Source organism: Argiope bruennichi, chromosome 9 (genome assembly GCF_947563725.1).
Source record: "Argiope bruennichi chromosome 9, qqArgBrue1.1, whole genome shotgun sequence".
In the NCBI taxonomy this organism is placed as follows: domain Eukaryota; kingdom Metazoa; phylum Arthropoda; class Arachnida; order Araneae; family Araneidae; genus Argiope; species Argiope bruennichi.
The window spans coordinates 16,456,491-16,473,751 of NC_079159.1; the positions used below are offsets into that span (position 1 = coordinate 16,456,491).

Below are 17,261 nucleotides of genomic sequence, written 5' to 3' on the forward strand. Positions count from 1 at the left end.
ACAGATTTGTTGATTAATGACAGGGATGCTCTAGATGCACCTGTGCTGATTTTGTGAAAAAAGTGAAAAGAGAACACAATTTATTAGATAATGACATATACCAGTGATTCTCAACCACTCTGCTGTGGCATTTTGTGTGCCGCCAAATTTTAGAAATGTATATAGTAAAATTTATCCCGAAAGTGTTATCTCGTGTGCTGGAATTAAAAGAAGAAATGAAAATGTTTTTTGAACAAAATAAAAATTATGATTTTGTTCATTTGTTGGAAGATTAAATATGGTGTGCTAAACTAGCTTACTTATCAGATATTTTTGTTATTTTTAATAAAATAAATTCAAGTAAGCAAGGGCCAAAAGAAAATATATTAAACTCAACAGATATACTGGTGGGATTCCAAAAACAATAGCTTTATGGAAGAATAAAGCTCAGGAAAGCAATTTGGAAAAGTTTGAATCAATCACAAAAGATTTTCATAAAACTATTCATAAAATTGTTATTGACCATTTGACAACATTAGAGGAGAGAATTATTCATTATTTCCCAAATTTAGATATAAAAAAAAAATTTATTGGGTTTCTAATCCATTTGTGATAAGGAATACTTCTGTATTTGAATTAACTTTGAATGAAGAGGAAGAACTAATTTCGCTTTCTAATAATTGAGACTCAATTTTAAAATATTTGGAAGAATCAATTAATTCATTTTGTATTAACATTAGATGGGATTATTCCATGATAGCCAAAAAAGCTTTAAAAACATTATTACAATTTTCTACATATTATTTGAGTGATTTTGGATTTTCAGTATTAACCAACATAAAAAAGAAAAAAGATCGAGATTGTTAAATGTAGAAGATGATATGAGAGAAGCATTGTCATTTTTACAAACGAAATCATCAAAAAACATCAAGCTCAAATTTCTCATTAAAAGTATTCTTATTATTACCTTGTAATCAATCCCTTAATACACGCACTGCTGTTTTTGTAGTACATATTATATTATTTTATTTTACATTCAAAATTATTATCATAAACTATTTTACACAGTGTATTATAGGTAAGCAAACAACTTTTCATCTTATCTTTTTCTTTGTGTGCTGCAAAATTTTGAAATCGTTAAAAGTGTGCCATGACAAAAAAAAAAAAAAAAAAAAAAAAAAAAAATATTGAGAATTACTGACATAAAAAAAATTTATAAAAAATATTTTCAGAGTTTTCAATTTTTCCTTTAAAATCCATCCAATTCTATTAATCACAAAACAATGAAAATTTAATTTTTAACTCTAAGGAAATTAAAATACTTTTCATACTTATTTAAAGACTGTCATAGTTAAAACTCTGTTTTATTAGTCAAGTAAAAATTTTACATTCATCAAATTATTTTAATTATGAAGAAGTAAATGTATATTAAAAAAATATTTACACATGATGTCACAACAATAAATATTTTATGTGATCCTCACTATTCTATTAACAGTTATTTACCACATAATTTCAAACTGCATTAACCCTTTGAATAAACATTTATTTGAAAAATTTTTTGCACTTTGTGCATATTTAATTTTGTGGGCAAATAAGAGCAGTAGAGTTTATGCAAGAATGAATTTATTTCATATTATTCATTATATATACACCTACGTATAACTAGAGTTGTGTATCCCAAATAAGGTTTACCAAACAACTGAAATTATTTGTTCTGTTGCAACAGATACACATTACTTTGAAATAAACCAGAATTAACTAGATAAATCTCACCTCAGTTTCAATGACGTATCAGAACCTCATGTGCGTTATTGCCCAAACAAATGCTTAACATACTGATATGTCATATGTAGCCAAATGGTTAGTATAATTTTAATGTAAAAACATATAAATTTCTAATAAGTAAAATTTAGTTGTGTGCCATTAAACATCATAATGTTGATGGCATGTGGCTATCATCCGAGGAATCCAGATGAATAAATAGCAATGCTGCAAAAGCCCTTTGTTAGTTAACAGATGGTCTAATAGATGGTTTATAGCATGCCAACTGGTAATTAACCAAACCTTAATGGTCGTAAGTCTCCTTTCAGATGACAGCAATACTTTCTTAGCTATGCCAATGATAAAAATCTAGTGTCTGATAAGGATTAAATCTCATTAGTTGATTTGTGGCAAATCTTTAAACAAATGCAAATAAAAAGCACAATGCGTTTTATGGAGAAAATGAGAGAAAAAAGGAATGTGAGTTTGGAAAAGTTAAGTTTCATATTATCAGAGATGTGAAAGCAAAGCAATAAAGCAAACAGTTACGATAAAGAATAATGTTTAATCTAATGATAAGAAATATTTTATCCTTAGGTTGAGGCGATCCTTTCATTTTACAGTTATTCACTTGCATAATGAATCAAGAATAGATACTCTCTTAGGAATAAAATATTGCCTTTCAATAGAAGAAAAAAGAATTCATAATGTTTCTATTTGTTAAATCCTAAATGTTATTTTTTAATTTGTTTTGAGTGTGTATGAGAATTTGAGCATGTCTCAAATAAATTCTCCATTACATATGATCAACTGATCATTTATAATTTGTTAGCATTTAGGAACAAACTTATTTAATTACTTGTTATTTTACATGCCTGATCATGTTTCATGAAGTAAAAGAGAAAAGGTGGGAAATGAACCATTTTTTTGCAAAGTGCTACAATAAATACGAAATGCATCTGTTCAAGTATGTTAAAACCAAAATTGTCCGATGTACTTCGAGAATTAAGTGTACACATAATACATGGTGTATCTAAAATGTTCAGTGAATGGATGGATATCTAAAAAGTAACACGAGTGAGACACATGAGCGGTGAGGGACCTATAGATAGACACAACACAGCAAGGAGTGCAAGAAATTGATGTAGAATATTCTGCTACAGGCAGTCAAACGGCGTGTGTGCGAAAACTCACGTCAAATAAAGTTTTGCTACAAATTGAGAAAAACGGCCACAGAAATGCATGCAATGTTGGTGCAGCTGAATGGAACAGAAACTGTTAGTAGAAAATACATTTACGACTGGATCAAATGTTTTCAGGAAGGAGAGGAAATCATCGATGATTAACCATGTTCGTGTTGTCTTTCAACAAGTGTGACTTCCGACAATATCGAGCGGGTGTGGCAGATACTGTGGCAAAAGCGCCGACTTTTTCAACGATGGATATTGGAGGAATTGGGAATTAGCAAGGATAGTGTTAGCACCATCATTCATTAAGATTTGGGTAAGTGCAAGATTTGTTCCCAATTTGTGCCACACCCAATGACTGACGAGCAGAGGGATACCTGCCTGCACACTGCTAGGGATTTCATTGACACATGTGACCAAGATGCAACCTTTCTGGAAATCATCGACACAGGAGACAAGAGCTGGTTCCACGTAATCAGGAGTCAAAATGGCAAAATATGGAATCGTGCTCACTGTCTTCACTGCATCTACAGAAATATAGGATTAAGAAACTCTTGATTGCATTTTCTGATAGTAACAGCATGATCCAGGTATTTATTCCAGAAGGGCAGACTGTCAATGTCGAATTTACAAAACTGTTTTGAAGAGATTACTGCTGTTCATCCAACATATTCACCCACAGTTTTAAAGGACTAGTAAGTGGAGTTTCTTGCATGACGCAAGCACCCATATTGCGATCTGTGTACACAATTTTTTTGGCCAAATGCCATGTAACTCTCCTGGAACATCCACCATCCATATTCAATTGATTTGGCATCTGCAGACTTCTTTTTGTTTCTTCGCCTCAAGAGCACACATTTTGCAGATATACCAGACATACGACGACATGTGAGATCACTCCATTTCAAAACACTCCTTCGCTGATTCATTCTAACAGTTTTATTGATAATGCCAAAAGTACATTGTAGCCAATTGAAGTTACTTTGAAAGAGAATAAAGGTATTTTATTCATAAGATTTGTTTTATGTTCCGATTCCTCATGCTTTTTAGATGCAACTTGAATAATTAAGTACACACACAATACTTTCTTTTGTTAAAATATGGATGCTTGTTTCATTAATAGTCATAAAAAGCACATAATAGATGCCCAATAATTATAAATTTTACCCATTAATTTTGAATATTAAGATAAATGATAAAGTTTTTTTTCACTGAAAGAATAAGTCCATGATGAAAATAAATTTTCAGATATACAGGTGATTATCAAAATAATGGAAATATCACAAACAAATACAAGAATCTCGATTATAAAGCTCAACGCCTTATAAAGAGTACCTTATGCATGTAATACAGCTTGGATTTGATGATAATCAAACCATGTAAGTGCTGAATAGTGTTTAGAGGGTTACTGTATCATACTTCATGAAAATATTGTGAAAGTTTCAGGAGTGATGCTGTGAAGGATATTGATTTCAGATTGAACGATCTAAAATAGACGATAATGATTCAATTATATTGTGGTTGAAGGACTATGCAGACTAAGGCAGGCGTTTCACTTCATCCTTATGTCTATTAAACCAAGATTGGGCAAGTCCTGCTACATGAATAGGAGCATTATCAGTCATCTCCTTCGGGTAACAAAATTTGCATCATAGGTTAGGCCTTGTCAACTAAAATTTCTCTATATTTCTCCTCAGTGATCCTTCTTTAAACTTACAATTGGGCTAACAGAAAACCATGACATGGCTGCCCATACCATTTCAGATCCTGACAGTTGGAAGAAAGCTATCATGATCATATGCTTGTGCAAATGTCCTCCAAAAATCTACCCATCCTGGTCTGGAGAAAAATATGAAATATGATTTTGTTCGACCATATATCTGTCTTCCACTTATCAACTGACCATGTTTTGTGGTTATGGCACCACTGTAGATGATGTCTGGTATTAACATCAGTGACAAATGGCTTAGGAGTTGCTGCTCTGTCATAAATTGTATGACGATGCTTCCTAACTTTAATTGTAGACACTAAGAATACCAATGTTGATTGAAATCTGCAGTCATTTTAGCTACATTATTTTTAAAGACATCGCCATTCACTTCAATATCTGTCAGTCTCTTTCACTCAGTTTCTTCTTCCACTATTCTGCTTTGTCCAGCTTGTCTTGTCACAATGTGGGTATGCTGTCTTGCCTTTAGACAATATCCTATAGAAATGCCTTATTTGGCATATTTCAGTCACAGATATTCCAGCTAGTTGAATTCCTATAATTTGGCTTCCTTGACAGTCTGTGAGGTCAGACATTTTATGCTTTTGACAAAAATTCAAGACATATACGACTTCACTAAAGCTACATCATATTACCATGATATACTTTTTATATTTAAAAAAAAAACAACAATAGCTAGGATTACAGTTTAATGCTTAAGAAGCATTGATATATAATTATTCTTAAAGGTCACTTTTATTTAGAGATGTTTTCATTATTTGATAACCATTTGTATATTAAATTGCCATTTTTATCAATCAAGAAAACATACGCAATTTGGCAATTGACAATAGAGAGAAACTCTTGAAATCTACAAAACCATTTCGAGTGTCAAATCCATTTTAGTGAAAGAAAATTATTTCTAATTAGATAGAATTTTTTTAAACCACAGAATGCTAAACTTTCACAAATTCAAAATCCCTTTAAAAAAAATCTAAATATAACTTTCTGTTATTGAAAATGAGAGAGAAAATTAAAGCTAAAAGGATTTTTGCTTACTATTTTACTATGAATATATGAATAAATCTAAAACAATTGTAATTTTTTCTAGCTGGTTTTTCCGAGCTTTTGCATATATATATATTTTTCCTAAAAGTTCTATGGATGAAAAAGTATAGAATTTTTTTAAAAATAGAATCAGAAAAACTTTGTACATAAAATCTGTTAAAAGAAAAAAAAAATGCATGCAATGAAAACTAAGTACTAGACAAATTAATGATAGCATAAAGACATATAATAAATGTGTAATAAGACATTTTTCTTACCTAAACATATCGCATCAGATTTGTAAAAATCAATATCATTGGGAGATTCTCCAAAACGAATCTTGACAGCCAATAATGATTTAGAAGTGACCATAGAACATCCTCCAACAATTTCAGGTATATCATGGAAATAATCACTAAAACAACCATTTGATTCCTTTGAGTATGATTTGGTATCTTTGCCTGATAACTTGGGTTCCGGATCCTTGAAAGATAATCATGGGGGAAAAATGCTTTAAATAAAATCTCTTAATATCTACTTCAATCATGGTTCAATAGCTAATTTCAAATCGTTAGAAATAGGCATGATTGGAAAAATGCTCTAAAAATGCAAAGTATTATATTTTATATTGCTTGAATCAATAAAGCTAATTTTGTATAAAGTGTGACATATAATATATATATATTTCTCCATTCTTATTGGTCATAGTAAATTGCTTTTCACATACTAGTGTTTCAAAACAAATGCAAAAAAAGTTAATCCACTTAGTAATAAAAACTGACAAAGTTATTAACTCAAAAAAATTAATTTATACTAATGACTAAAAATTAAAAAAGTCATTAAATTTTCAATAAGACAGTTTCAATACCTGCTAGACTAATATACAACATTTTCTTGAGTTGGCCATTGATTGACCAAAATAATGAAATTCTAAGTTTCACAACTAATTCAGTTTTAGTTTTAGAGAAACATACTTTTTTGTTTGTTTGTTTAAAATATTTGAACATCAAAAATTAAAAAAGATTAATAGGTCTAGGGAGAGCTGAATAAAAATTTAGATTTCATATCTTTTAAACACTGCAATTATTTGTTCAAAATAAAATAAAATTCCTTACATCATTTAATATATTATTTCAATTGAAGCATGTGGCTATATTGAGGGAATTAAAGAATAACTATTGGGCCGTGCTTAAAGTGAAACCATGTATAAATGTTTAAAAAAGAATAAAAAATTTTCATATATCTCATTAACATGAGACATTTTCAAGATTTTTAAATAGCCGTAATTCTTCTAAAATGGCATGATAATTATTAAAATTATTTCTTGACAAGCTTTGAATTAATTTTACAATCAAATAAAAGATTATTTGCTTTTGTTTTACAAGTTATTTGCTACATTTTGGAAAAAATATTTAAAATTGTAAAAATTTAAAAATTCAAAATTCATATCAATATGTTCAGTGAAGTTACATATAATTAAAATAAAACTTATAAACTCCATAAATATAAAATTAAAAAAGTTCATGAAAAAATATAATTAGTTTCTTCACGTCGTAATAATAAATATTTATAGTACTTAATTAAGAAGTTTTCTTTTCATTCAACAGCTTTGATTAAGAGAAAAGAAGAATAGTTCATTTATTTTTAAGCTTCGATTTTGTAGAATGTTTTATTTAATAAATGATAATTACTAAGCATTGTGATTATATACTATACTACTTAGAATTAATAAAGTTTCATTGATATTATACAATCAAACTTGCTACAACTATATTTAAATAAAATGAAATTTTTGTAGCAAAAAGTTTTAGAAATTCAGCAATTTACTACTGACATTAAGAAAGACACAAAAAAAAATTTTTTTTTATTACTTCATACAACCAAAAATATACACAAGTATGTCAAACATAAAAGGGGCTTATAGAAAGGTGATTCTCATTAAGTTGGTGCATAATTTGTCTTTTAAAAGACTAAATACCAAAAACAATTATATTTATTCATTAATATTAAGTTTATTCATTAAATAAACTTAAATAGGTAATTTTAGATTAACATGAAAAACAAATTAAAAAACATTTTAATAAAAAAAACTGCATATATGATGTCCACTCTAATCATGATTGAATAGCTACTTTCAAATCATCAGAAATAAGTATTGTTGGCAAAATGAATTGAGATAACTGACGGAAGTCAATCACGAACTGAAACAAAATTCTGTTGGGAGGTTTTAGAACACACGCAATACAGTCCAGATTTGGCATCTTCAAATTTTTACCTGTTTGGACTCGTGAAGACAAAATTCATTTTTTTTCAAAAAGAGACTAAATGATTATATGATATGAAATAATAATTTATAATCCAGCTTAAAACTTTTATAGGCTATCATTTAAGAATGCTAAATTCGCTAAATTAATTTTTCTTCCTACTAAACGTCTAGTTTATACAATATATTAACTATTTAAATTGAGAACAAACAAATGAATAGCAGTAGATATGAAAACAATACCTACCTCAGAATTCTTTTCTCCATCTAGAAAAGTAAACAAGATTCATAATTAAAATCCCAAAGAACATTATTTTCTTTTATAAAAACTATCACAAGTAACATTATACTTAAAACCGTATCACAGCATTTCAGCAGTAAAACAGCATTTCAGATGATGACACCCTGACATGTATTAACACTTGGCTTACTTTTAATACTAAAAATCTTTTAATTTTTCTTTAAAGGAAGTGTAACAATAAATCTATCTGGCACAGCAAAAACAATGTTATAATCATGTGCTGATGGAAAGCAAATAATAGCAAAATTTAGGATACTAGTACTGACATTTTTCATCATGTGTTAATCCAACTAAATATTATTTAATTAACTAACTTAATCATTAAAGAAATAAAAAAAATCAGCAATGGTGCATCAAATACAATCTAATATAAAAAGTAGAGCCTAATTTATGTATATATAAACACTGCATAACTAATGCAAAAGTAATGAAGTAATGAAAGCAATTAAGAAAGAGAAATTTTAAAATTTTCTAACACATTACAATAATAAACTCAAGATAATATAAGTATATAAAAATGAATAATGTATAAAATGCATACAAATTAATAGTAGTGCAAGTGGGCTGAGGATGCTAAACATTCCTAATATGATACAAAACAATTTTATTTACCTTCGAAATTTGGTCCCCACCGGACATAAAAAGCATTGTTCACTTCCATATTCTATAAGAATTTAATACTCATATAAATACAAAATATAAATTTTTACAAGTAAAAAATTTCTAAAAGTAAAAGTTTCAATCAAAATTTCAGCACAAGGAAAAAATGTATACAAATTTAACCCATTAATATTCAGCATTCTCATTGAGAGCTATTTCATTGTTTTTATTCCATTGCTTTGTCAGACAAGTCAATATATATTGTCAAACTACTAAATAAATTTTAACTGGTAAAATTTATTTTACTGGTAAATTACCAAGCACTAACTAGATTTTGTAGTTAATGTTTGTCATTTTGAAATCTCTTTTCTTTTTCTTTCCCCCCTCTATTTGATTCATTCTTGGGGAATGCAATGAGTATTAGTTACCACCATTTTTTTAGTATATTTTATGATATTTTAAAGATCTTTAAATATTTATTTCAAAAAATAAGTTTTTATGTTACTTTTTGTATATGAATTAAATTTGATTTTACAAGTGCCTTAATATTGGTATTTTTAACATAATTTAAAAGAAATTTAATAAAACCGGTGCTTTAAATGCATCTGGCCTAAAGGGGTTAGGTACGACTATATTTGGAGATCACATTCTCTTCCCAGTCTTTCATTACAATCAATCTACATAAATTATTGTTCTTTCTTGTAATAAATGGCAGAATTTATGGAAATAAAAAATAAAATCCTGATCAATTTCTAAATGAAAATTTGAAATAATTATTGAATTCTCAGTACTTGTATCAAAAAGGATGCCATGTCTTATGTTCCATTTAAAAGAGGGATAGAACTACACATTAAAATCACTATCTCAAGTATATATTTTGGATTAAATCTAAGCATTTACATGTTTCAAGAAAATAAGCATAGAAAGAATGCATAATTGAAATAATTGATGTCTAAAGAAACACAAAAACCAAATCAGCCTAGATGTTTCCAGACTTATTATTATAAATTGGTCACCCTTAGCAATTAAATGGCACCAATTAAATACATTATGAATAATTTGATATTCATTACTCCTTTAAAAATTCAAGTGCACTTGTTCTTTTTATTAAGTTGGTGAATCTTTCTAGTGTTATTAAAAATATTATTATCCAAGTAATCAATCTTATAAATACTTTGCTTTTTTTTATAAATATGCTTTTTTTTTATCAGTACCCTAATTTCGCTTTTTTATTCCTTGTTTAGATGGTACAAAAAAATAAATGAACCCTTCTTTGTTAGCTCTCAAAAATGTAAGAAAATCACCAAATTAAATGTTTGATGATAGAGTGAAAGCAGTTTAAATTTCATTGAAACAATTAACAATTGTTTATTACTATTGTAAATTATGCAAAAAAGCTTAAAAAATTTTCAAAATTTAGAAGAAAAAAATATACGATTTATAAATTAGTATTAATGAAAAGAAAATGCTTTAAACCTAAAGTGGAGTAAATATCATCTTTGCACTGTAACATTTACAGAAGTTATTACAGACAAATATTTAAATTTTGCCTAATCCTTAATTCTTCCAAATTCTAATTAGCATAAAAAATTTCTTACAAGGCATGTGGTCCCAATTTTTGCAGCAAGTTTAATAACTCTAGTTCAAATGGCCAGGAATTTTGTGAAATAGCCAAAAACGACTAATAGATAAAATCGATTCTCTTTTACTAGTAAAGAAACATTATTACACTAAAAAAAATATTCGCAAATAAAAATATAATAGAAAGCATTACTTACAGATAAATCACATGGAAATTCACCTTTTCTAATCTGAACTGTTGAACCTTTAAAAAACAGTAAATTTTAACATTAATAAATTACAGTTCAAATGAATGCTAGGCAACATTAAGCAAAGACAAATATGCAGTGTAACCTCACTTAATGAACAGAAGTCGTTCCTGACTCTTACTTGTAATGGAAAAACTTATTAAATAAAAAAAAAAATTCCCATAGGAATCCATGTAAAATAAAACATGTTCCATTCCAAAAAAATTAATCAACTAAATTTATAATAATATAATTTATTACTTATAACGCATGCATTTCTAGAAGAAATTTGTTTAAAGACATTTGTCTTTAGCTATGCTTTAAAATTTGGTGATAATAAGACATAACATTATTGTTAAATGAATTTGTAGCATGCATAGCTACTGTCTTATCAGAGTGAAGCTTCTTAACATATGATGCATTAGTTTCCCAAACTTTCAGTTCTCCCTTATTTCACTATCAAGTTGTTGTTCTGTTACCTTTATATTTCTTACTTTCCTGATTAATTATCCTCTGCAGCTTTTAACTGTGAAACAGAGTGCATTTGCATAAGGCAATTCAGTAACTTTGTCTGAGTTCTTCCACCAGCTCATTGATGTCATTGCCATCCACCTTTAATCCATAATCATGTCCAGAGCCAAAATTTCATTGATTAAGACTATACAGGTACTTGCTCAAATTCTTTAGTCATATTCAAAAATGCTATTCAGCCAAAAGTTCTTCAATTTCTTCAAACAAACACTCAACACAGACTGATATACGGACAAGCCAGCAAAATTCTCACCACTTGTTCTGCAAAACATTGCTCACTTAGCAAGTCTTTTTTTAATATTTTGTTTTGCTCATTGCGTGAATCTCTTATTCCGAGAAGTGATCATTAACTAAGGTTTGACTGTGTGTATATATGTGTATATATATATTAATTTAAATTCTAATTAATTTCCTAAATTTTATCTTAACTTAGCCCATATTCATTCTAAAATGTTCTCCCATTTACTGGTCCACTTTTTTATCTAATTAATTCTATATGGACTCAATAAAACCGCTGGTCTCAGCATTTCCCACACTCTCGAGTGAAGGGATAAAAATCTTTAATGCTTACAATACGCTTTTAAAGATTCCTAAAATTCCTTTTCCTAAATCAACATGTGTCAAAGATATCCCTAATAAAATCTCATAGAAAAATGGACAAAGAGAAAAAATTTTGGCTCTTGCATCGCGGTGTAAATGGACGAAAGTTTTATCATCGCTTCTTGTACATAAAATACATGTAGTGAAATAAATTGAAGTTAAAAATTTTTAGTTTCGCTTCCGAAATAATTTAGATTGTTTCAGAAATAAGTTTTAATTTCGTATTGCTTATATTTTTGGTTACTTATAATATATATATATATATATAGAAGCACAATTTATATTTTTTGGATTCAACAATGCAACAAATCTTTACAACTCACACACAGGAAAACTTATTTACATTAATAAGATAGGCAAAAAATGAATTGGTACAAAATGTAATGACTTCCGATGTGAGACATTCAACCAGAAAATATATGCTATGAGTTTCAAGAAAAAAAACATTAAAATAAATATAACTATTTTTAAATTAGTTTAACCATTTATTTTTTTGTTTTTATCTCAACAATGAAAAACTAAATTTGCTTTTTTTTTTTCTAAATACATATATTAAAACTACTCACTTTCTTCTGGATTTTGTTCTCTGATGTGGTTGAGAATACTCCAAAATGACATATCCACGAATTTTCCATATTTAACTCGCCACTGAAGCTCATACAAAAAACCTTGGATATCATTTTTTTTCAAAGTATGTTGATTAACCATTCCAAATATGGTTGTCATATTTTTGGACAGGTATTTTGAAATGTTCAATGTGTGTGGTAGTGAACTATTAGGATCTAAAACAATAGGATCTGCAGCAACTTTTTGAATATTTAATAGACAAGTATCAGGAAGCTGATTCTCACTTATTATTGTGCCATGTTTATTAACCCATTGTTCTAATAGACTGATATGACGGGAGGATTCATAGGCTTCTAATTCAGTTAGAGCTTCTAACCGAACATAACGTGTTTTCCTATCCATGGCTCCTAGTATAAAAACATCTCCCATCTTCACAACAGATGTCTCCACCATACTGCCTGGAACAAGTCCCAATTTTCCTTTTCTAATTGCGACTTGGTGACAGAGTTCTTGAAGTGCCTTGAAATAATACCAAATCTTTTCACAGTCCATGTTGACATCTTGAGTTATTTCTTCAAAACTTGACTGGCAAGCCCAATGATATGTTAATAACAATAGGTCTCGTATCGAATACAATTTGAAACGCTCAAAAAAAGCTGGTCTTTTAATAGGTTTTTGAACAGGACAACTGAAAAAATAAATAGTATAAAAATACACTAAGTGTTTTAAAATTGCAATTTTTAAAAATAAAGCTTAGAGGAAATACAAAATACACTAAAATAAGCCCACTAAAATATAAAATACATATAGGGTTGCAACTCAACTCTGGGGAAAAAAATTCCTCGTGTTTTTCCTGCACATACATTCAAAATATGAGAAAATGTTTAAATAGCACTCATGGGCTAGTTATAATGGAATATAATTTTAAGGAGTGGAAAAAGCAAGGAAAAAAAAAAGCAACAATTTAACATTATTCAAAATAATAGCATATTAAAAGAGGGTTTATATTTGCATACAGAAAAAAAAAAAAATATTTTACCATTTATTATCTGGAATTTAGCAAGACAAAATTTAAATATTAAAAGAGAAAGGTATATTACCTCTCGTGCTCTTTAATTGTAAGTCACACAAAATTAAGAATTCGGGTGAAATAAAATACAAAACATTTTTGTTACCATGATACAAATCATTAAATACACTACAAGGCAAGATTTTTTATTTACTCATTCATTTCTGCCAATTTTTAAGCAGCTCATTCATTTAAAAATCTTCTCTAATCTACTTTGAATAAGCTCAGACTCATTAGTTGCAATTCAGGAATTTTGCCGAAAAAGAACAACTATCTTGCAAATCGAAATTGGGATGATCTATACAGAAAAAGGAGGGAGAGAAAAGAGGTGAGGTTCCACATTACACAATCGTGAACGATACTGTTTCGCTTTTGGAAGTTATGACTATGATCTTTTATCCTTGCAATCTTTAGAGATCAGCATTATTTAGATGGTAAAAAAATAAGAAACTCAAAATTTGCTATATTTTCCCTGTTTTTATGAAACTTTTAAAATTTCCCTGTAATTTCCCATTAACACTATTTTTAATTCCCTGTGTTTTTCTGTTCTCCTGGTGGCATGGCAACCCTGACATAGTCATAAATCAAAGGCAGTGCAACTGCAGAGTGCGTTTTTAATTACTTTCTTCGATTTTTACATGAGGAAATTTATAAGGTCTCTGGTCAAAGCCTGTCTCATCAATTATAAAGATCTTATTGCCATGATATTTGCAGCATATATACAGAAAATATCTAATGTTTTCAATCATGACAAATGGTTAATCACTAAGCCTATAGAATAAACCATAAATCAACATTTGCAATTGTTGTATGTTTGAGCAGTTTCTAAAATCAGTAAAAAATTTTCCCATTCATCACTGTCAATCTAACAATCTTGGATAGTGTATTATGTGTGTGTGTAATGATATCTTTTAATCTAATTTAAATCCCAATTAATTTTCTGATTTTTATCTTAATTTAACCCATAGTAACTTCATTCTAAAATGCTCACTTATTTCTTGTTGCAATTCCTGCATTTTTTATTTAATTAATTCTACACATGCTCTGTAAAACTGCTGAAATAAGCAGGTTCTCATGCTCCCAGTTCTTGATCAGGAATTTGTTAAGAATATGTTTATAACATATATATATGCAATAGTCAATTAACAAGATTTTTTATATAATAGTTAACAAAATTCTAATAATTCCTATTCATTACAAAAAAAAAAAATAATGAGGTAGTCAAAAAATTTTTAAAAAATAATATAAGTTTTCATAAAATTAACATATACTGATGTTATAGAAATTTGCAATATTTCTGAAAACATGAATGATTCTAATACTGGTACAGTTAAAAAAATGAGGTAACATATTAAAAAATTGAATTTTTTTTTTTTTTTTTAATTGCAGAAATCCTATGTTTTACAGGTAGATTAAAGAGTAACCAATCTGAACTAAAATATATATCAGTGCTGCTGCTAAAAGAAGACAGTTTGATAACAATGGGAGCAGTCACAACAAAAGATTTGTATTTTTCAAGTTATGCTAGTACTGCACCCATAAACATGATGAAATAATTTTGTCTATGTTTATGCCTGCTGAAGATTTGAAATCTTTATAATTTTTCAAAATCATGGTTTTTTATTTCAAATGCAGATAGTGGAAACAGATTACATTAACATAACAGATTTTGGTACTTTTCCGTTTCCGAGGGCTCTTAAAAAAAATTGCAAAGTTTGGAGGGGGGGTTGTTCCCCTCCCAATTTGGGGAAAATAATTTAATTGTAGCCATCAGCTCTCGGAATGTAATGGTACTTTTTTGTTTCCAAGAGCCGTAAAAAAAATCGCCGGACTATTTTTTTTTGGCGATTTGGTGAAAATATTTTTGGCCAATGTCCTTTGGAAACAGAAAAGTACCCACAATTCTTTTATTAAACAATTACATTAAAATTAATATAAAAAAATTAGCATGTTTTTATAAAAATGCAGAATAATTTAAGGTTTAATATTACATAATTTCATCAAAATTCGTCATCAAATTAATTATTTACAATGCAGAATATTATGTGCCCTTAAAATTACCGTGTTTTTTTTTTTTAAATACACATATATATATTCTATTTTTCTGTTTTGCAGTAATAAATAATCCCTGATGTAGCCTTTTTTTATTATCTTTAATTAAGAAGGAATTAATAAAATTATAAATAAGAAGAAAAAGTAAATATTTATCTTAAGAAAAAAAGAATCTTACATTGTATTTGCACAAGTCCAACAAAAGCCATCAGGGTAGTTGTCATTTTTGTCAACAATAAATTTTTTTGAACCACAAAGCTCACATGACTGTATCGGAGGCATATATCGTCTCTGGATAAGCCACCACACAGCCAAAGGAATAAAATTTTCCAGCTGCAGTTTTTTTCCTGTGTAAAATTTTACAAAGAAAATTATAATTTTTGAAAAATAAATTTGCACTCTATATAACAAGAACAAACCTATAAAAAACATGGTCAGGCAAATAATTTTATCAGATTCACGTCAACAGAAATTTTCACAAAATTTCTATGAATAATAATTTTTAATAAATTACCAAAGATGGGCTTATTTGTGACTAGTTAATCATTACCACTTAATATTGCAGATGTATGATTCAAGATCATATATAATTAATGTCATTTAAGCTATGTGAAACTAACAGTAATAAAAAGAATGGAATATTGTGTATATTATGAAATAACTCTAAAAAAATTATTGAATCAATTCATTTGGCTTGCAAAGTTAATTTAAACCATTAGTATCATAAAAATGTATTCATGCAAAGGAAGAGTTACAGAAGCTTAGTTTAGTTTAGTTATATTATTGTCCATTTTAAAGCAACACTAGGGTGACCTCGTAATTTTGAGCTGTGGTCAGATGACGAGAACAACACCTGAGCTGGCACACTTCTCTCCATACTTCCACACCAGTGGGAGGAAGTTTGGCCCCGACAGATTTAACGTGCACCAGATTTGCTTACACAAAGTTGTTCGGTGAAATCAGGTCTTGAACCTGAGGCCCTCCAGTTCCGAAGCCTAGATCTTATCACCAGGAAACCGTGGCGCAAAGAATTCGAGAAATAGGAAAGGAAGTGAGTATGAAAACAGGGTTACTCAAAAGTAAAAAAACTAACACTTGATATGAGGACATGGTTTTCTATGGGTTAATCCAGTTTTTTCACATGTTAGTTCAACACAAAAATTTCTTCAAAATTGCAGATCTACCAGGCAAATGGAATTCTTGCGCTTAAACATCTGTTCATTTTTGGATTATGACCACAGGCACCTGACTACAATGTATTAAAGCATATGGGAGGAACTGAAAGTAGAAATCTTTGATAATTAAATTAATCTAAATAACTTAATTCCATTATCATTTGCTGCAACTGCAGCAAGAAAGATCAACGAATAAAATAAAATATTAAAGATCTGACATGAAATAAATAATTAATTTCTTAGGAAGACAAATAGAAATTAAAATGAAATTCAACCATTTGCCTGTGCTCTATTGTTAAATGAGAAATTAAGACCAATGGTTTTATAGGAAATGGTGTCTCAAAAAATTCAGGGTTTGCAGCTCATGACATTCCAAAAGTAAATGTGAGATTAATAATAATGTGAATAAATGTAAATCACTGTATATAAATATAAAGAAAATAAATGTAACATGCACAAATGTCAATAGTGCAAGAGAAAAAAAAAGGCATTCCATAAAAATAAAACCACATATATCTATCTGTGAGAGCAAATATTAATACAAAATCATGCCCCCCCCCCTTCTTAGGGAGGGGAATGAGTATGGACTGATGATTGTAGAAGAATAATC

The 17,261-nt window shown here is 28.7% G+C and overlaps 1 protein-coding gene across 1 annotated transcript in view; it reads right to left on the reverse strand.

Moving 5' to 3' along the window:
• Positions 1 to 17,261, reverse strand: part of LOC129983866 (uncharacterized) — a 62,905-nt gene that overhangs the window by 27,965 nt on the left and 17,679 nt on the right. Inside the window, exons 11-16 of the mRNA XM_056093534.1 lie at positions 15,655 to 15,823; positions 12,355 to 13,043; positions 10,628 to 10,674; positions 8,862 to 8,913; positions 8,196 to 8,215; positions 5,964 to 6,168 (exon numbers count right to left, since the gene is read on the reverse strand). Of these exons, the coding sequence (XP_055949509.1) occupies positions 5,964 to 6,168; positions 8,196 to 8,215; positions 8,862 to 8,913; positions 10,628 to 10,674; positions 12,355 to 13,043; positions 15,655 to 15,823 (1,182 nt within the window). The remainder of the gene's footprint in view (positions 1 to 5,963; positions 6,169 to 8,195; positions 8,216 to 8,861; positions 8,914 to 10,627; positions 10,675 to 12,354; positions 13,044 to 15,654; positions 15,824 to 17,261) is intronic.